Raw genomic sequence first — 22,641 nt, 5'->3', positions numbered from 1 at the left:
ATCATATACTTGATAAGGACTTATATCCAGAATAAACAAAGAGCCCTCAAAACTAAGTAAGAAAATAATTTTAAAGTGGACCAAGATTTGAACTGATTCTTTACCAAAGAAGCATCAGATCAAATAAACCCATGCAAAGATAGTCAACATCTTTTTAATGTCACTCATTAGAGAAATGTAAATTAAAACCACAATGAGAAACCCCTGCATACCTATTACAATGGCTAAATGTAAAAACCTTACCATACCAAGTGATGGCTTGGAGTTACAGAGTAACTGATACTCTCATACACTTCTGTTAGAAATGTAAAACAGTACATTTTGGCAGTTTCTTAAATAATTAAATATATTCCCCTCACATAATCCAGCCACTCCACACCTAGGAATATACCCAAGAAAACTAAAATGCTTACAAACACTTGTCCATGAATGTTCATAAGAGCTTTATTTGTAATAACCAGAAACTGGAAACAAAATAAGTGACTATCAACACTGGAATATATAAACTGTGGTATATCCATACAATAAAATACTATTCCACAACAAAAAGAAATCAATCATTTACTCCCACAACAACACAGATGAATCACAGATTAAGCTGACTAAAAGCATATATGTAACAGTATGATTCCATTTTTATAAAATTCTACACAATGCAAACTAATGTACAGTGATTGATCAGTGATTGCCTGGGGACAGCATGGGGGCTGGGAATGGATGATAGGGGGAGCAAGATGGAGTGATTACAAGGGGTAAAGGTAAACCTTATGAGGGTGACAGATATGTTCATTATCCGATTGTGGTCATAATTTTATTGGTATACACACATCAAAACTTACCAAGCTGTATGCCTCAAATATACACAACTTATTGTATGTCAGCTAAACCAAAATAAAGCTAGCTTAAAAATCTGCACAACACTTCCATCATGATAAACTAAGAAAAAGACATGGCCTTGTCTTCTTGGGCTTCTTAGTCATGAACACCTATGACATAAGACTTTGTTTGAGGAACTCAGGGGCTGTTTTACAGCCCACCTTTAGAGCTTCATTTTCCTTCTTAACTTTTAGAAATAATGCTTAGAATCTCTCTATTCTTCAACACAGGGTGCACAGGTTGGGAAAACTTGAGAAAATATTCAAGTGGCACCTGGGGACCAAAAATCTACTTGGAAAAACCAAGGCTCTAGATGAAATTATAGTTGGCATTTTTCAGATATAGGTCCAAAGCTGAGAGTATTAATCACAGCTTTGACTAGTGTCTGAGAACATGTAGTACATTTTAGGATCACAACCAACTTTTTTTAAGACTTCAAACTAAGCAAGTACAAATAAGGAGACTAGACAGTACAAACAGCTTTAATTTTCAACATTTTTAGAACTCCATATGAAATGGGCTCTTTGCCTCTCTTTCAATTGGCTCAGAACTCAGACAGGTGGAAAGAAATGTTGTAGATACACACACACACACACACACACACACACACACGCACACACACAGTTTCTTTCCAACTTTTATTTTAGGTTCAGGGAGTAAAAGTACAGGTTTCTAACACAGGAAAATTGCATGTCACAAGGGTTTGGTGTGAGATTATTTCATCACCCATGTAATAAGCCTAGTGTCTGATAGGTAGTTTTTTGATCCTCACTCTCCTTCCACCTTCCACTCTCAAGCAGGCTCCAGTGTCTCTTGTTCCCTTCTTTGTGTCCACGCATACTGAACGTTTAGCTCCGACTTATAAATGGGAACATATGGTATTTGGTTTTCTGTTTCTGTGTTAATTCATTTAGGATCATGGCCTCCAGGTCCATTCATGCTGCTGCAAAAGACATGGTCTCATTCTTTTTTTTATGGCTATGTATTCCATGGTGTGTATGTACCACATTTTTTTAAATTTAGTCCACCATTGATGGGCATTTAGGTTGGTTCCCTGTCTTTAGATTGTGAATAGTACTGTGAAGAACATATGTGTGCATGTGTCTTTATGGTAGAACATTTTATATTCCTTTGGGTTTATGCCTAGTACTGCTGGGTTGAATGGTAGCTCTGTTTTAAATTCTTCGAGAAATCGCCAAATTGTTTTCCCCAGTAGTGGAGCTAATTTACATTCCCACCAGCAGTGAATAAGCATTCTTTTCTTCACAGCCTTACCAGCATCTACTTTTTAATAACAGCCATTTTGACTGGTATAATATGGTATCTCATTGTGGTTTTGATTTGCATTTCTCTAATGAGAGGTGATGCTGAGCTTCTTGTTTTTTCATATACTTGTTGTCTGCACGTATGTCTTTTTTTGAGAAGTGTCTGCTCATTCTTTTACTCATTATTTAATGAGATTGTTTTTCACTTGTAATTTAAGTTCCCTATAGATTCTGGACATTAGACTACTGTCAGAGGCACAGTTTGCAAATATTTTCTCCTACTCCCATAGGTTGTTTACTCTGATAGTTTCTTTTGATGTGCAGAAGCTCTTTAGTTTAATTAGGTCTCATTTGTCATTTTTTGTTTTTGTTGTAGTTGCTTTTGGAGTCATTGTAATAAAATCTTTGTCACAGCCTATGTTCAAAATAGCATTTCCAAGGTTTTCTTCTAAAGTTTTTATAGTTTTAGGTTTTACATTTAAGTCTTTAGTCGATATTGAGTTAATTTTTGTCTATGGTGAAAATAGATTCAGTCTGAATCTTCTGTATATGATTATCCAGTTATCCCAGCACCGCTTACTGAATACAGAATCCTTTCTTCATTGCTTGTTTTTGTTGACTCTGTCAAAGATCAAATGGTTGTAGGTGTTTGGCTTTATTTCTAGGTTCTCTAACCTGTTCCACTGGTCTATATGTCTTTTTTGTACCAGTGCCATACTGTTTTGGTAGGTATTGTCTTGTAGTATAGTTTGAAGTCAGGTAGTGTGATGCCTCTGGCTTTGTTCATTTTGCTTAGAATTGCTTTGGCTATTCAGGCTATTTTTTTGTTGTTGTTGTTCCACATAAATTTTAAAATAGTTTTTTTTTCCCTAATTCTGTGAAAAATGTTGATAGTTTGCTAGAAATAGCATTGAATCTGTAAATTGCTTTGAGTACTATGGTCATTTTAATAATATTGATTCTTCCTATCCATGAGCATGGAATGTTTTTTCCATTTGTTTGTGTTGTCTCTGATTGCTTTGTCTCTGAAAGAAATCGGAGATGAATCTGTAATAAAATACATTTATTGATTTGCGTATGCTGAACTCACCTTGCATGCCAGGGATAAAGCTTACTTGATTGTGATGAATTAGCTTTTCGATGTGCTGCTGGATTCAGTTTTCTAGTATTTTGTTGAGGACTTTTGCCTCTATGCTCATCAAGGATATTGGCCTAAAGTTTTCTCTTTTTTGTTGTATCTTTGCCTGGTTTTGGTATAAGAATAATTCTGGCTTCATAGAATGAGTTAGGAAGGAGTCCCTTATCTTCAAGTTTCTGGAATGGTTTCAATAGGAATGATACCAGCTCCTCTTTATACATCTGGTGGAATTTGTCTGTGAATCCTTCTGGTTCTGGGCTTTTCCTGGTTAGTAGGCTTTTAATTACTGATTCAATTTCAGAACTCATTATTGGTCTGCTCAGGGATTCAATTTCTTCCTGGCTCAATCCTGGGAAATGCTATCTTCCAGGAATTTCTACATTTCTTCTAGGTTTTCTAGTTCGTATTCATAGAAGTGTTTTTAAGGTTTCGTAGTTTGTATGCATAGAGGTGTCTCTGAGGATTTTTGTATTTCTTTGGGGTTGTTGGTAATGTCCCCTTTGTCATTTCAGATTGTGCTTATTTCCGTGTTCTCTCTTTTATTCTTTATCAGTCTAGCAGTTTATCAATCTTATTTATTCTCTTAAAGGCCCAACTTTAGGTTTTGTTGATGTTTTGAATGTTGTTTCAATCTCAACTTCACTCAGTTCAGCTCTGAATTTGGTTATTTCTTTTCTTCTGTTAGCTTTGGGATTGGTTTGCTCTTATTTTTCTAGGTTCTCCAGGTGTGATGCTAAGTTGTTAATAAAATATTTTTCTATCTTTTCGATGTGGGAGTTTAATGCTATAAACTTTCCTCTTAACATTGCTTTAGCTATGTCCTAGAGAGTCTGTTACATTGTATCTTTGCTTTTATTAGTTATACAAATTTTATTATGCTGTAGTCTGAGAGTGTGGTTAGTATAATTTCACTTTTCTTGAATATATTGAGAATTGTTTATGGCCGAGTATGTGGTCAATCTAGAATATGTGCTGTGCTACTGATGAGGCAAATGCACACATTTTGTTGTTTTTGGGTGCACTGTTCTGTATATATATATAAGTCCATTTGGCCAAGTGTTGTGTTTAGGTCCTGAATATCTTTGTTAGTTTTTTGCCTTGATGATCTGTCTAATACTGTCAGTGGGGTGTTAAAGCCTCTCAATACTATTGTATTGTTATTTAAGTCTCTTTGTAGGTCTCTAAAATCTTGTTTTATGAATCTGGGTGCTCCAGTGTTGGGTGAATGTACCTTTAGGAGAGCAAAATCTTTTGTTGCACTGAACCTTTATTATTATGTAATGCCGCTCTTTGTCTTTTAAAATCATTGTTGGTTTAACGTATGTTTTGTCTAAATTAGAACAGCAACTCCCACTATTTTTGTTTTCCATTTGCTTGGTAGCTTTTACTCCATCTGATTACTTTGAGCTTATGGATGTCACTGCATGTGAGATGTGTCTTGTGAAGACAACATATAGTTGAATCTTGTTTTTTATCTATCTTGCCACTCTGTGCCTTTTAAGTGGGTCATTTAGCCTGTTCATTTTCAAGGATAATATTGGTATATGCTAATTGATCTTGTCATTGCATTAGCAGGTTGTTATGCAGATTTGATTGTGTGGTTACTTTACAGTGTCAATGGTGTATGTACTTAAGTTTGTTTTTGTGGTGGCTGGTAACAGTCATTCATTTCTATGTTTAACACTCTCTCAAGGACCTCTTGGTAAGGCAGGTCTGGTGGCAAATTCCTTCAGCATTTGCTTGTCTGAAAAATATTTTATTTCTCCTTCACATATGAAACTTGTTTGGCTGAATATAAAATTCTTGGTTGGAAAGTCGTTTTTTAAAGAATGCTGAACATAGGCCCCCAAACTCTTCTGGCTTGTAGGGTTCCTGCTGAAATGTCCACTGTTATCCTAATGGGGTTTCCTTTTTAGGTGACCTGCTCCCTTCTCTCTAATTGCCTTTAAAATTTTTTATTTCTTGTTGACCTTGGAGAATCTGATGATTACATGTCTTGAGGTTGGTCACCTTGTATAATAGTTACAAGGATTCTCTGGACATCCTGAATTTGAATGTTGACTTCTTTAACAAGGTTGGATAAATATTCATGGGCAATATCTTCAAATATGTTTCCAAGTTACTTGCTCTTCCTACCTCTGTTTCAGGGATGCCAATGAGTTGTAAGTTTGGTTTATTTACATAATCTCCTATTTCTCAGAGGCTTCATTCAATCTTTCTAATTGTTTTTTCTTTATTTTCATCTAACTGAGTTGATTTAAAGAACCAGTCTTTGAGCTCTGAGATTCCTTCCTCAACTTGTTCTATTCTTCTGTTAATACTTCTTCTGATTGTATTATGAAATTCTTGTAATGAGTTTTTCAGCTCTTTCAGATCAGTTTGCTTCTTTCTTAAGAACTTATCAGTGGTGATTGGGTGGTGAGGCCTATGTGCATGTGTGCCAGCGAAGCAATGGGGGGAGGCTGTGGGCAAGTGCATGCTAGCAAAGTAGTGGGGAGAGGCTGCAGGTGGGAGCATGTTGACAGAGGCCCACATACTGAAGTTCTCTAATGGTTAGGCAGTATTTGCTGGCAAAGGAGCTATGGTGGTGACCACTGGGAAGAGCCCCAGATGGGCGTCTGAGGCTGTGCTGCAAGTAGACACAGCCATGCAGAAACACTGAGAGAGATTGGCAGATGGGGGACACTCAGATCAGACTGGCCCTGTCCCATGGGCAAGATTGCTCTGCTCTGTCCAGGTCCAACAATCAATCAAGGCCAAAGCCCCCTAGAAAATGGCAAGCCTTGGGGTATGGGTGTCACAGCCATTCCAGTGCCAAACCTTCCGGGCTCTGCACAGGCTGGAGTCCTGTCCCTGCTACCTGTCCAAGCAGCTCTCCCTGTCAGCTCAAATGTCCATACAGGTTTTGGAATCTCCTGCAGGTAGGATTCCAGAGATGCCTACTAATAGTGGGCCACTCCTCACCTATTTAACTCACTCATTCCTCAGGAACTGCTGGGGGTCAGGAACAAGTCTCGGTTCTCAGTGACCCCATGAAAGCTTCCCAGCTTCCTCCTACTTCAGTCCAGGGGGTCCGTGTGCTCCTCCATACACTTTTAAAGCCTTCCTTCTGAAGATTCTCTCAGATTGTGCCAGTCTTCTTGATGGGCTGGTCTGTTGGTAGGAAATGCTCTTCCTGGCTATGTCTACTCAGCCATCTTGGCCACTCTCTACTGACCGTTTTTAACTCTATGGGGAAATTTCTTATCCTTCACAGACACTAATGTAACCCCTAACTACTGCTGATTCTGCTGCTAGATGAGATGTTCCTGATGGTCTCTCCTTTTACCACATCACTAGTACAGATCATAGTTTATCAGCACAAATTAGCACACATGCTCCCACCTGCAGCCTCTCCCCACTACTTTGCTGGCATGCACTTGCCCACAGCCTCCCCCCATTGCTTCGCTGGCACACATGCACATAGGCCTCACCACCCAATCACCACTGATAAGTTCTTAAGAAACTTATCAGTTAAACAGCACATAGTTTATCAGCATGGCATTTAGGGAATCAAAACTTCCAAGCCTACCACTACCACTGATTCTGTGGGAATGTGTCTCCTGAGTGCCACACAACTCTCTCACTGTTAAACTTTTTGTATATGACCTATAAGAAAGTTGAGGCCACTTTATAGCAGCTGTTCTCAAGGTGTGGTCTCTGGGACCCTAGAGACCACTAAGATCCTTCCAGAGTGAGTTTGATTGAAAACTATTTTCACAATCATATTAAGATGCTATTTAGTTTTTTTTTTTTAATTCATATTAACATTTGCTCTGATGGCACAAGAGCAATGATGGTGGCTTAGCACAGATTAAGGCAGTAGCACCAAACTGCCCTAGCAGTCAATGCCATGAATTCACAGGGTATTTAAAAAAGACATTTTCACTTAATACCATTGATGGGCCATGCACAGTGGCTCACGCCTGTAATCCCAGCACTTTGGGAGGCTGAGGTGGGCAGATTTGCCTGAGCTCAGGAGTTCAAGACCAGCCTGGGCAACATGGTGAAACCCCATCTCTATTAAAATATAAAAACTTAGCCAGGCATGGTGGTGTGCACTGTCGTTCCAGCTACTTGGTAGGCTGAGGCAGGAGAACTGCAAGAACCTGGGAGGTGGAGGTTGTAGTGAGCTGAGATCACACCACAGCATTCCAGCCTGGGAGACAGAACAAGACTCCATCTCAAAAAAAAAAAAAAAAAAAAAAAAAAAAAGAATATCATTGACAACACCATGAAATTAATAATAATCTTGACTCAAATATACATTTAAAAAATTTTTGTGACAAAATGTACATTACACATTCTTGCTGACTGAAGCACTATGAGTGCCTGTGTCTCAAGAAAAAGTTCCTGTGTAGTTGTTTGAATCATGTACTCCATTAGCAGCTTTTTTCACAGAATACTGTTTTTATCTGAAGAATGACTGACAGACAAATTGTAGTTATTCTGAGTTATTAATCTGGCAGATATTTTCTTGAAAACAATGAATTGAGCCTGTCACTTTAAGAAAAACAACAGACTACATTTGATGTTAACGTTAAAATCCAAGCTTAAAAGTGACAGAATTCAGAAAGAGTATTTAACACTGTGTGCTTGACAGTTTCCCAGAAATTTGAAGGTATTTTTAGGAGTTTGATGGTGATATTATCAAATATAGTTTTTTGATAGCATATAGTAAAATATGTCAACATTGGAAAGATATGAATAATACAGTGAATCAATATATTTCAAATGACCAATGTGTGCTACAAAATCCATTCAAACATTAGACAAACCAATAGATTTCATGTAACAGAGTACAAAAAGTATGTTAACATGGTTTCAGATTCTACATGGTTAACTAAACGTTAAGAATTAATCCCTGTAAGTTTTAGTGGAATATCAAAGAACAACCACAATTATCTGAAAAGCCTATGTGATATTCTTCTTCTTTTCCATTTATGACTCTGTTTGAGGACAGATGTTCATTCCTCAACAAAACAACATTATCACCACACCTTAAATGCAGAAGCAGCCATGAGAATCCAGCTGGCTTCTATTAAGGCAGACATTTAAAAGATTTGCAAAAATGTAAAATGACAACATTTGTTTCCACACATTGTGTTTTCAAAAATATAGTTTTTCATAAAAATGTTACTTATATTAACATGCAATGGGTTTACTATTTTCAATAAATCAATAAATGTTTTAATATTTTTATCTTTAATTTCAAATTAGGTAACTACTGAAATAGAGATAACCAATGATTTTAAGAGTTTAAATGAGTCTGAGACCAACATATTTGAAAACTACTGCCCTGACATATCAAATTTTAGTCCATTGGTGTCTTGTCATCTTTTAAAAATGGATTCATGCTCGACAAATTGTCTTCAAAATATATTCATTGTTACATAGATTCCTTTTTATTTTTAGTTTATATTAAGAGTAAGCAATTCTAAGAAGGAAGGAAAGGGAGAGTCAGAGACAGATATCACAATATTTAAGACCTGAAAGGGTAGGAAATTCTTGACGTATTCTAGCTCAGCATTGGTTAAGGGGGCATATTGAGTAGCATACACACAGAAGAGACAGTTTGGAAATTAGCTTTATTTCGAAAGACTTAAAAAATCATATTCACCCCAGTTTGATCCTGTAATCTAACAGCTACTAAAAGTACTAAGAAGGATTATTAAAGAATCAGGAACTTACCTATACAATCTCCATTTGCATCCTGCTTATAACCCATGTTGCATTCACATCGGTAGCTTGAGACAGTGGGTATACAGCGTCCATTTAAACAAAGATTAGCATGATGCTTACAGATATCTATTGTCTGGTTCAGAATTGCTATGGAAAATTAAAAACACAATTATATTTAATCATTATAGCATGCATTTCTTTCCTAAATTGATTTTTAAAGGACATTTAATAGTAAATTAATTAGGTATATATCAGAAGCTCATATTATTTTATATTTTATTAAAACTGTAATGTGGACAATCTAAAAAATATTACTGAGACACATGGCTGTAACTTGCATTTGTTAAGATAAACATCTGGAAATCTTGCCCATATGATATCTTTTTCAAATTTCAGGAATGTTCTACCGAACATTTGAGTGCTTTCCATTTCTCCTTTGTAAGTCTGCTGATATTTAGATATAGTAAATCAGCAATATGCCAAAAAGAATAAACATAACACTATAGGACATCCTTAAATATTATTAGCAAGAGAAGTGCTTCTAAAAAGAATGAAGTTAAATGTCAAATACATGAATGCCAACTCTGGTCTGAAGCCCATGGTTTTCAATTTCTTAAGCAATTTAACAAAAAAGGGTGAGGAAAGGAAAGATATGTACATTACAATATTTGAATTGGCACAGGGCAAAACATTCAGTTTATATCAGTTGAGAAATGGTTCTGGAAAATAACTCAAGGGGGTGTTTGAATAGGGCAGCTGCAAACAGCCAAATGAAATACATTGGAACCAAAAACATGCTTTTTGGTGGTGTCAACTGGATTGGAATATTACTGGGCTCTCGTATGTATTTTCAAAGAGAACCTGGGTCACACATTCTTTTCTCCAATTTAACAGAAAGTTTACAGAACAGAAAAGTAATATTTTGCTAAATTTGGTATTACTACACATCAGACCCTGAAATAGGTTTCTCTCTCTCCCTCTCTTTCTCTGTCTCACACATACACATATGCAAGTGTGTTCATACAACCCTTTTGAAAAATTAAAATTATGTTAGATATTAGAATATCAGTTGAGGCAGAAAACTAAAGAGTCCACAGGAAAACTAACCACTTACTTAGTCCAGTGATGATAGGCCCTTGTCCTCCGGCCCCAACATTGGCTCCCCCAACGCCAGGAGAAAAGCCATTGCCTCCAGGGATGGGGATGAAGCCTGTCCCTCCTGGGCCATAGCCATTGCCATTGCCACTTGGGGCAAAGCCATTTCCCCCAGTGCCTCCGGGTCTGGAACCAGCACTCCCTGGAATCCCTCCCATTGGAAGTCCATCCATGCAAAGTCTGCGATATTCCTCTAGAAAAAAAGAAAGTTTAAGTTAAGAAAGTTTAAGTGAATGTCTTCCGGCATAATAAAAGCAATTGGTACATTGTACTAGGTCACTTTGGCTTACCTATACTACACAATATGATTAAATAGATTACTATCTCAACACATGTTTTTAATGCTGGCAGTAGCAAGAAAAAGGTAAAAAAGTTTTAGAACAAAATATAAAACCTGTATGTCACATTGTTTTAACTGAGTTGCATGAACAAATAACGATTTATATGTGCATTTTTATTTTATGCACCCTAAGTGCAACGCAGAAAATTCCAGACATAATTATGAATACAGGAAATTTACTTGAGTAGATAAAAATGCTTAAAGCTTATTAGATATTGTATACCATTAAAATCCACGTTAGAAAATTGTTTTAGGAAAAAAAAGTTTTTCTAACATGGGTTTTAATGGTTTACAATATCTAACAAGCTTTAAAATCTGCTGCTTTTTTGTCCAAGTGACAAAGTCGAGTAACAAGAAGGAAGAAGATAGCAACTGCCTTATTTCCTTAACTGTTTGCAGAATTAAGGCACTATATCAAAAGAAACAGAAAATATGAATTATACACTTCTAGTGGAGCTAGGAGAATCCAAAATTATCTACTAGGCATTAATTGTGCCCTTTGTTTCCTTACTAATAGATTTTGGTGTTTTATGACTTGGAGATTTTGAAAGAATGATGAAAGTGTCTTGATATTTTTTCTGATAACAGTACATATTGGTATAAATCTTTAAGTACATTTCAAAGATTTAATTATATTTCATGATTTTAATTCAAAGAGAAAATAATAATATAATTGAATATATTAATATATCTTTATGTGATAAGCACTAATTGTAATTGACTACTCATTTTACACATATCAAGAAGAACTACTTCTCATTAACCCTAATTTTCCAATATAGCATCATTTATATGGCAGTTACCATAGCAAAGTTAATAAGAGGCATCATCATACTCTTGCGTGATTAATTTTCAAGATCATGAGAAGGGAGAAAATATCTTCAAAGACGGAGACATTATAAGCTGAAGGTATTTCTGAAATAAAGACAGAGCTTTCTTCTTCAAAGATATTTAAGCTCTGGAATGAAAGATCAGGAGACTTAAAAACTGAATTGAAATAACAACATTCAAAATAATTTTAAAAAATTATCGGACAAAAACAAGTCAATCAGCTTTGAGGAATCTGTCTGATGTTACTGAATTGGGTATTATCAAAACTGATCCTAAATAACAATGCTATCTCATTCCCCACAAAAAACCTGAAGTCATATTAAGAATACAGAAAGGAAGACAAATATGACTTGACTTCAAGGAGAAGAGCAAAATATATATATGTATTTTTTGAGACAGGGTCTCACTCTGTCACTCAGGCTGGAGTGCAGTGGCACAATTATGGATCGCTGTAGCCTGGACTGCCCAAGCTCATGTGATTCTCCCACCTCAGCCCTGCAAGTATCTGGGATTACAGGCGTGCACCACCGAGCTCAGCTAATTTTTGTATTTTTGGTAGAGATGGGATTTCGCCACATTGCCCAGGCTGATCTTGAACTTCTGGACTCAAGCAATCCACCTGCCTTGGTCTCCCAGAGTAGTAACAAAATAGATTATTGTTACTAATTTCCCTAATATTATCTGTCCTGAGAACACCAGCAGCCAGACACATACCAGAACCTCTGACAGGACAGGCTTCAGGAATGGTTCCAATGCCCCAGCAGCGGCCAGGCTCACAGCAGCACTGCATTTTCGTCATTCTCCCTGGGAGCTCTTGCGCACAGCGACCATTCACAAGGCCCGAGAAACACATGCCTGTTCTCTGATCTGTGCATGTAAAAATAAAACAGAAGATGTGGCAGAAATATCTTAGGTTCTTACAATAATCATGGCACATGAGATGAATGTAGGTGAAGTGACTTATACTACTTAATTTCTATTATCTATTCCTTCCTCATTCTCTTAATTTCTGTTCATTTATTCCTCCCTTTACTCATTTATCTGACAAACATTTATAAAGCCAGGGACAGAACAATGAAAGACGTGGAGCAGATAGGACACACCGCAGCAAGAAGCTAAAGCCAGGCAATTCTGAAGCTTGAAGGAAAGCAACAACCCAGTCCCGATCCTCAGTCTGGAGATGTGCACCATTGTATGTCACTGTGGTTTTGTGGTTGTCTCAAATGCAGCAATATCTGACTGATTATTTTATAAAAGTTGATCAGAAGCAACCTAAAACAGTGAGAAAACAATTGACTAAAATGAGACCATGAGCCATGGCAGTATCTGAAGAAAGAGCAGCTTTTCAGGAAGAAGAGAATGTGATTCATGTGTGCGAAGAACGAGGGGCCACTATGACTAGAGAACAGCATGCAAAAGGGACAGTGCAAGAGCACGGGCTCAGAGACAGCAGCGGCTATCACGGATGGTCCTGAAGGCCATTAGGAAACGACCTTAGGATTTCATTTGGATTTCGAGTGGAGTGTTTGGAGATTTCCTGGATGGTTACAATGAGAGAAGACAATGGTTTACATTTCTAAGAAGATCTCTTTGGCTGCTACAAGAACTGACTGTCGTGAGAGCGCAGACACCAGTGAGGAGGACACTGAACGCATTCAGGTGAGAGATGACGGTGACTTTGATGAGGGTAACAGCAGTGGAGATGAAGAGGCTGAGCACAGGGCAGACATGTTTTGAAGGTACAGCTAATGGGAACTTGCTTGGGTGTGGTGTAGATGAGAAAGAGAGTCTTAGACATTCCCTAAGTTTTTGACTTGCACAGCTGAGATGGGGATGGAGAGGGAAGAAACAGGATTAGAGAACACAAACAAGGCTCCTCTTCGAAACACGTTACATTTAGAATGTTGAATGAATGAGCCTGGAATGCAGAAGCATGGTGAGGATGAACATACATATCTGTGAATTGTGAGCGTATATATGTTATTTAAGCCAGAGACGGATGAGACATTTTCAAGAACTAGGGCAACTGATTGTGGCAGACTATGTATTGAGAGGCAAAATAGGGTGACCATTCAGAGGTAAGCACAGTTTGGCAGGACTGCATGGTAAGGAGTCTGTGCATTACCCTGTAGGATTTGATGTAAGGAAGTTACATGATCAAACATGACTGTAATAGAGGTCATTCTGACAGCAGGACACACAATGGATCAAAATGATCAGATAAAGGCTAGAAGACAAGTTACAATGATTGCAAAAGACTGCATAAAAGTTGTATAGGGATAAATTATCAATATCATCTGTAAACTCTCTGGGTCATAATTGAAACTGCCTTTATCTTAATCAATGGAAAAAATTGTGAGCTTAATTAACAACATATTATTAAGCCTTATCAACATGCTTTCAAAGATGTTTTGTCTATGGTCACAAGAAGAAAGATGTACCACAGCAATCAGGATCTGTATATCAATAATTAAGATGAAACTGTTAATTGCTTATAATTACATTAAAAGGTGAAGTTAAAATTTTTAGCATTGCACACAGAGTTTAAAGTAAGCATATTATTTCCTCTAATGGCCCATATATAGCATGCCTCAGGTGGCTTTTAAGCTATCATAAAATAAATGAATTGGCTTTAAGACAGTCTGTATAAGAATCAAACACCTCCTTCTATTTCTCCCCCAAAATCCCAGTATGCTCCCAAAGCACTAAATGTGATGTACACATACATACTTAAAGGCACCGCAGAAATTTCAAAAACTTGAGTTGGACTTGGACAGGCTGTCATTAGGAATAATTGCACAGCTAAGTTTGTATTCCTATGAATGATCAAAGGAAACAATTTTTGAAATATTCATTTTAGGAACCCAAAGTATCATATACTACCTCCTCAAGACCAGGATGTAAGTTAAGGTAAGAAAGTCCCAGCTTAACAATAATCACTAGCATTATAAAACACAATCAGTGCTACAAGTTAGGATGAATATATTTATCTCTTTAAGGCTTCTACAAGGAGGAGGTTATAACATAGGGTTTGAAAACAAAACAAAACAAAACCATGGCCTTGAGTCAAAAGACCTAGTTTTACATTCAAATATTATTAACTGTTTGATTTTCAACTATATTTAACCCTTCTTCTGTACAGAACGTGGTTGGTGGAAGAATGAAATAAAACAACATACGTTCTATTTCTTGCAGCTTTCATGGTGAATTAGCTACCCTGAATGTACCTGTCAATCAAAATATTCTGAATAAAATATGAAAAAAATATTTAAAAATACATCATCCAGCTCGCAAATGAGGTGAAATGAGACTCTTAGGTATCTGAGCAACTAGGCTTCACCTTTAGGCTTCTATTAAACTCTGAAGACTGTGAATTTCAACTCTGATAGTTTCACAGGGCCCAGAGCATAAGATATAAGAAGCCCAGATTCCACTCTGCCCCCATACATAACAGAAAACTCCCTCATAAGGTAGGGTTCCAAAGAGTCATATCCTTAGCCTATGGATATAGTATATGGATAAGGTAATGGGGACAACCAAGAAACTTGTCCGTGTCTACCTTGATGCTGTGTGGAGGAAAAAGAAAGATCTCTCCTAAGAATCTGTAACCACAAGGTCTTCCTCAAATCAATAGCTTTGATGCCTCAATTCATAGTACGTTTTCAGTCTGAAGAACTTCAAAGGAAGAATACAACGTAAAGAGGTTCTCAGGTAGAGATACTCCAGGCAACTCACAGAAGCCAACACAATTAGAGGACTGAAGATTAATGAAAGTCTCAAAGGAGTCTCATAAAGTTCTAAGACAAAAGAGCTGCTAAAAGGAAAATATTACATAATAACACACCAAGAAACAAAAACTAGTTAAGTAACCAGTATATTTCTGATACTGAAATGGTCAGACCAATTCGGACAATTATTTCAAATTATTAATAATTAAATATTAATAGCTAAATTATATTTAATATATTTAAAGCAATTCAAGTCTGAAGATATGTATGAACAAGGGGAAAAGGTCCCTAAACAATGAATGGGAACAGACTTAAAAGAGCTCAAACTTCTATAAATGAAATGAAGTATCTGATGAATATATTAAACAAGCGTATTGCACATAGACAAAGAATTACTGAGTTGGCAGGTATATACGAATATATTATCTTCAATTAGCTCATATAGACAAATTCAAATCTTAAAAAGAGGTTAAGAAAGATGAAGGTGAGAACGAAAAACTAATTAGATGTACACCTGTGTACATCTGACATGGTTTGGCTGTGTCCTCCCGCGAATCTCATCTTGAATTCCCACATTATGGGAGGGACCTAGTGGGAGGTAATTGAATCATGGGGGCAGGTCTTTCCTGTGCTGTTCTTATGACAGTGAATAAGTCTCAAGAGATCTGATGGTTTTAAAAACGGGAGTTTCCCTGCATAAGCTCCTCTCTTGTCTGCCACCACGTGAGTTACGCCTTTCACCTTGCAAAGTGATTGGGAGGGCTCCCCAGCCATGTGGTACTGTAAGTCCAATAAACCTCTTCCTTTTGTAAATTGCCCAGTCTCGGGTATGTCTTTATCAGCAGCATGAAAATGAAATAATACAACATCTAATAAAAGTACTAGAAAGAGTAATAAGCAGAACAGGAAAGAAACAGTATTTAATGGATATTAACTTAGAACTTCCTAGCAATGTTGTATGACCTCAGATGTAACAAGTCCAATACATTCAAAGTAGGATAAATAAAAATAAATTCACAACTAGTCATACCACTGTAAAAATGCAGAACTACAAGGATAAAGATTTTAAAAATGGTGGAAAGGCATGACATATCACCTGCTAAGAAATGGTATTTAAAACAATCAATTGCTGACTTCCTAGCAGCACCAATGGATGCCAGAACACAATGAAATAATACCTTAGTATACTGATAAAATTACTGTCAACCTAAAATTCTGTACAGTTGTAAATCATGTCTTCAGAGGGCAAGTTAAAGTCATTTTCAAGAAAACAAAACCAGAGTTTTCTATCAAAAGTTTTTTTATTTAAAAAATGTTGAAAGAGGTACTTCAGGCAAAAGAAGGAAGACCCCAATGGAAGGTTTGAGATGCAGGAAGAAATGATGAGCAAAAAATATTAAACAGGTGGGTAAATCTAAGTAAGTACTAACATATTAAACCATAATGATTAAGTTGTCACATATAGAGAATGGCAATATACTAGATTTTAAAAAGTTGTGAGGGGAAGATCAAAATTTAATCATTTAAATATGCTTTCATTGCTTATATATAAGTAAATACACAGGTTAATTTTAGACTTTAGTTTAAATATGCATCTTAAAACAGATGGCATAGCCACTGAAGCCACAAAAATAAAGTATATAATTTCTTAACATGTAGGAGAAAGAGAACGGAGTTGGAAGCAGCAGGTTGGGGGATTTCAAATAAATCTAAAAAAAAAACAAGAAAGGATACAAAATACAAAAAGAGCAAGATAATTAGGAAGCACAAAGAATATGGTAAAAATAAAAACAAATATATCACTACTATAATAAATACATATGGATTTAAATCTCAAGAACAGGTCAAGATTTACAGACTGTAAAAATAAAACAAAATAGATATAAGCTGTTTAAAAGAAACACATTTGAAACATAAGGAAGAGGAAAGACTGAGAGGAAAAATATCCAGTAGGCATATACTTAAAAATTCTACCATCACTCACAAAATGTGATACAAAATAATTAGATACAAAATAAACCAAAAGAAAATATTTAGAAATAGATTAAGAATAAAGAAAAAAATTTAGAGTCACTACATAATTTTAAAAAGGTTCAATTCATCAGAAAAATATAACAGACACTTTTAAAAGTTTATCACCTATAACATAGCATCAAACTACATAAAATAAAATTTTACAAAATTACATTCAGAAGCAGAGAAATCTATCACTGCAGTGGGATATTTACATGATTTTTTTTCAGTAATAGATACAGTAGACAAAATTCTGTAGGTACAAAGAAAATTTGAATAGTGTAGTTAAGTTTGATCTAATGGATATATCTACAATCTAGTACCTATCAAGTGGAGAAAATCCATCTTTTTCAAGTCTATATGGAAGATCTATAAAAATAAATCATTTGCTAAGCCATAAAGCAAATACTGTACCAGAATATTTCCAAGAATTGGTATCAACTGGCTGTATTGTTGGAACACAATGTATGAAATGAGGTTGGAAATCAATAAAAAAAGTAAGAAAACTTTCTATACTTCTAAACAACTCATGGACCAAATACAGTATCACATTAAAAATAAGGTAATATGCATAAAAATGCTACTATGGTTTGGTTGTGTCCCCACCCAAATATTAACTTTAATTGTGTCTCCCAGAATTTCCACATGTTGTGGGAGGGACTCAGAGGGAGGTAATTGAATCATGGGGGCCAGTCTTTCTTATGCTATTTTCATGATAGTGAGTAAATCTGACAAGATCTGATGGGTTTATCAGGGGTTTCTGCTTTTGCTTCTTCTCATTTTCTCTTGATGCCACCATGTAAGAAATGCCTTTCACCTCCCATTATGATTCTGAGGATTTCCCAGTCATGTGGAACTGTATGTCCAATTAAACCTCTTTTTCTTCCTGGTCTCTGGTATGTTTTTGTCAGCAGTGAGAAAATGGACTAATACAAATGCCAAGCACAATGTCACAAGTACTCATCAGGAATCCATTCTGTACCCATCTGCAGACTTTGGAAGTATACAATGATATTGAGAGGGGTTCACAAATCCATATTTACATCGAACACTGCAATATGAGTAACAGCTCACAGTTAATTGGCACTACCATGATTCACATTTATGAGTATGCCACTATAACTAATAAAATTCAAATTCATTTACAATTATTACTAAATACCCAAGAGCATTTTCATTACATATTTTTATCACAAATATTAAATTATCATAATGTAGGGATCTGAAGTACATTTTTTATGTTAAAGAGATGTCTTTAAATTTTAAAAAATTAATAACTATTGTTCTACATAGTTTGGAAACCTCTGGTCAGTCCTATAATAAATACACTGAAGAAAACTAAGTCATAGGTGAGAGAGTGGAGAGGCAACGAGAGAGAATTGCAAAATAAATTGTAACTTTTCCCACGAATTCCACAATTAGCCCTTTCTACTAACAACAAAGAGGCAGGCAACCCACTGTTCACTCCTTGAGCCAAAACCTGTCAGGATGAGACAGACACTGGTGTAGCATCTCATAGCTAAGGTCTCCAAAAAGGACTATTTCAAAGCAAATCAGAGCCTAAGAGTTACCACCCTTTCCTTTGTGTGCATGAGATTTCATATCCCTTAGAAAGCAATGTATTAAAAAATGTATCATGTGGAAAAATATTCTATTTCTTTTCCATCGTGTACACAGAGTGAGAAAGAACCCTAAGCACAGGGACCCAAAAGTGCCAGTTAGGTTCAGAAAATGGGATTAAGCATTTAGCAATTCTTACAGTAATATGATGGTGCCACAGCATAGTACACTCTGTGTACACAATAAGAAAGGGACATCTGACAGAAATAAAAGAGTTGTCCAGGAACACTGTGCCTTGAAACAGGAAACCATTAAGGGCGAAGGCAAATGAAAGGCTGTAAAAACAAAATCCTTCTAATGCTTGCTATATGTTTAACTGTAGAACTGATGTGTTCTAGGTAATGAAAACAAATTTATTCCTCCAATCATTTTCTATCACCCTTACCACATTTCCTGAACAAGGCTTATGAGAAGTCATAGTTACAGTAACACTGAGAAAGAGGAAGCAATTCATCTCCTCTGATTAAATATGAATCTATCTTGACATATAATAAAGGTACACTTATCAGGGTTTGTTTCATGGTTTGACATTTAGTCTAAACTAGATTTAAGAGAACTAATGATTAATTATACAATGTGATGAAAACTTGGTAAAAATTGGGGATTGTACCTTGAAATAAATGTCTCCTGTGGAAGGAGGCTTACTCATTAAAAAATGAAGGGTTCAGCCAGAAAACCCCAATGAGGTTAGCCCAGGTAAGAAAAATAGTGATAGATAGTAGGTGTTCGGCAATGGCAGCTGAACATGCTTTTGTCTCATGCTTCCTTCCCTGAGACTGGATGCCAGTACCCACGTCTTTGATGGTCTGGTTTAGCCTGGGTTCCCCTTGATTGATTCTTTTTTAAAAAAAATCCAATATTAAATTGTAACATCTTGATTGATTCTATGGATTCTTACTATTCCTAAAATACTTTCATGTTTACATTGCTCAAAAGTAACTACAGAACTAGGAGTGATGAAACAGAACTACCATGGATCCAAGGTTTATTTCTTCCTTTAAAATAGTGAATGAAGTGCTTCTTCCTCACTGTAAGGAAAACGCCTCTTTCCAAGACATTTTCTTCCTTTCTTAAATAAAACTGATATCCTTGTTCCACCAACAGCTTTTATATAATTCTAAAGACAAAACTAAAGCACTATTTAGTATACTATTTCATTTTTGGTTCCCCCTCTAGCCTTTAGTTAAATAATTTTAGGAATTTTGGCTTCTCCAAGAGTTTTGTTCCAAATGCACACAGGCATGTGGAATCAACACCCAGCGTTAGTTACATAGAGTGCTACGTAATACATTAATGATTCTGTATCTTGCTCTTTTCTTGAAAAAGAAAAAAAAACATATCCTGGTCATCACTTTGTGGCATTGTGAAGATCTTCCTCCTTTCTTTTAAACTCCATTAATTTTTGTCTCTGTCCTGCTCAAAAACTTGAAGCTCTTTAGCATGGCAGTTAATAACCTTTGCAACAGAATCTTAGCTCAACTCAACCTTCTCACTGAATTTTCAACTACTCTGACTCAGCTCTATTTCCCCCACAAGCTCTCCTTCCCACATCCTGAGCCTACTCAGACACCTTCAGCATCTGTAGTCTTGCTCATACCACTCTTCTTGCTTGGCACGCCCTCACTGCCTCCCATCTATGTAGCTCCTAGCCATTTTTTAAGGTCTATATCACAACTCATCTTGATGATTTTAACTATAATATTAAGGCTTTTCTTTTTGATGAATGACACCTATTACCTGAACAAAAAAATAGCAATTAATCACTTATTGCCTCAAAGTTTCTCTTAAATTAGTATTACGTATTTTTCATATTATGTTTTCAGGTTTTATTTTTTTCAAGAATACTCCACAGAAGTATTGTGCACTAAAATGTTTGGAAAGCTTAAGAAAATGCCTTAGGATACTGTGGGACCATCATATTACCGTAAGAATTTCTAAACACTTAATCCCATTTTCTGAAATTAATTGGCACTTTTGGGTCCTTGTGCTTAGGGTCCTTTCTCACTCTGTGTACACAATAGCAGCAGACACATTATCTTTCACGCAGAAGTTACTGACTGCTCTTTGCCAACGCATTATTTATTGCTGGTTGCCAGCGATTCTTCTGTGCCTATATAACAATGTGGAAATTAGGTATTAATAATTCCTTGGACATGACCATGATAGTTAACTCCAAAATGACTTAAGGCTCATTAAGTAGTGCTATGTAAAACACCTTTTAGAAAAATATTAGTAGGTATGTTTAACTCCTTCTTTTTCCCAGAACTGGCACATGTTAGTGCTTTATGCTGAAAAAAATTCTTTCCTGGATATTTAAAAAGATAATTAAACACACTAGATAGATAAACAAATCAGAAATTTGATTTTTCTCTTTAGTATACAATGAAAGCAGAAAATTATCGTGTATTATAATTAAATTGTCCAGTTAAACTTCTCCGCCATGTGAAACTATTTTCTGGCACATAAAAGAAATAAGATCAAGTTTATTGATGCTTTATCATGTGGTATACACTCAGACTATCTGTGTTAACTAGAATAAGAAATTAGGGCAACATTCAGCAAAGGTCACTTTCAGCATGTGTGAGCTGTTGGAATAAAGCTGCAGATAACATGCAGTTTAGAACTAAAAAAAGCTCTAAGTTCATCCAACTCTTTATCATCAGCATACATGTGGTTAGAAAATAAATGGCATGGAAATATCTCTGACATATATAATTCCACCAAATAAATTCAATCTAAGAAAATACAGTCTCAGAATTTTAAAAATCAAAGATCTCATACACATTAAAATGTTAGATTAATTTTTTTCTCATATATGGAAAATACATACTTATTCCAAATGTAACATAGTTATTCAAAACATTTTTAAGCTGCTTACTTAATTAGAAGGGTGGTTTTGTAATTCTGGAGAGCCATTCTCCCTTCCCTACAGACCTTCCTTTGTTCCTAGTGTGCAGGATGTTGATAGTGAAATGAACGGGACTCCTGGTTAGCACAGGACTTAGCTTTCTGAACCTCAAGCTAGCTCTTGCTTTCTGAGTACGGAAGGCACAACATCATGTCCAAAGAGATGCCAAAGGCTGCAAAGCCACGGTAATCAACATGAAGTTCTTACATTCAATATCATCTCATTCATTCCTTTATTGGTTTTCCTATTCATTCAGAAAAGATTTCCTGAGCAAAACCTTTTATACAAGATGCATATTACATAAAGCCCAGGGTCCACAAACCTGCATAAGACAGGGCCTAACGAAGCCCACAGTCTAACCAGTGAGTAATGCACAAGTGCCTATGACAATGCAGTAAGCCCTAAAATGAAGAAAATGAAAACATATTATGGGCAGGACTGATTAATTTTGCCCAAGGTGAAACAGCTATAAGGAAAAGCAATACTGGCCAGGAGTGGTGGCTCATGCCTATAATCCTGGCACTTTGGGAGGCTGAGGCATGTGGACTACTTGAGGTCAGGAGTTTGAGAACAGCCTGGTGAACACAGGGAAGCCCCATCTCTACCAAAAACACAAAAATTAGCTGGGCATGGTAGTGGAGTGCTTGTGATCCCAGTTACTCAGGAGGCTGAGGTAGGACAACTGCTTGAACCCAGGAGGCGGAAGTTGCAGTGAGCTGAGATGGCACCATTGCACTCCAGCCTGGGTGACACAGTGACACTCCATCTCAAAAAAAGAAAAGAAAATGTGATACCTAATTTGGGACTTAAAGAATGAGTTAGGTTTTAATAAGCATAGAAGGGGAAAGTCAATATGCTTCAGGCAGAAGGGGTACTGTTGGCAAAAAGGATGACAGTGTGATCACGTACAGCAATGAGAGAGATATGTGTAAGGGGACAAGTGGCTAGAAATGAGTTCAGAATACAAGCTAGGACAGGTTGTGAAGGGCTTTGAATGTCTGAGTAGAGACTTCGGACTTTAATAACATAAGGGGGCAAGACATAAA

General features: G+C 36.3%; 1 protein-coding gene across 3 annotated transcripts in view; it reads right to left on the bottom strand.

Moving 5' to 3' along the window:
* Positions 1-22,641, bottom strand: part of FBN2 (fibrillin 2) — a 262,792-nt gene that overhangs the window by 116,558 nt on the left and 123,593 nt on the right. For 2 of the 3 annotated variants that reach the window (XM_003920636.4, XM_074381877.1), the window contains 3 exons: positions 12,041-12,193; positions 10,115-10,348; positions 9,010-9,147 (listed from right to left, as the gene is read on the bottom strand). In XM_003920636.4, coding sequence (XP_003920685.2) covers positions 9,010-9,147; positions 10,115-10,348; positions 12,041-12,193 — 525 coding nt within the window. Of the gene's footprint in view, positions 1-9,009; positions 9,148-10,114; positions 10,349-11,298; positions 12,008-12,040; positions 12,194-22,641 lie in introns of those variants that run through there. The other variant, XM_074381882.1, reaches the window with a different exon arrangement.

This window comes from Saimiri boliviensis, chromosome 1 (genome assembly GCF_048565385.1).
Source record: "Saimiri boliviensis isolate mSaiBol1 chromosome 1, mSaiBol1.pri, whole genome shotgun sequence".
NCBI lineage: Eukaryota > Metazoa > Chordata > Mammalia > Primates > Cebidae > Saimiri > Saimiri boliviensis.
This window is presented reverse-complemented; position numbering and strand designations above follow the sequence as displayed.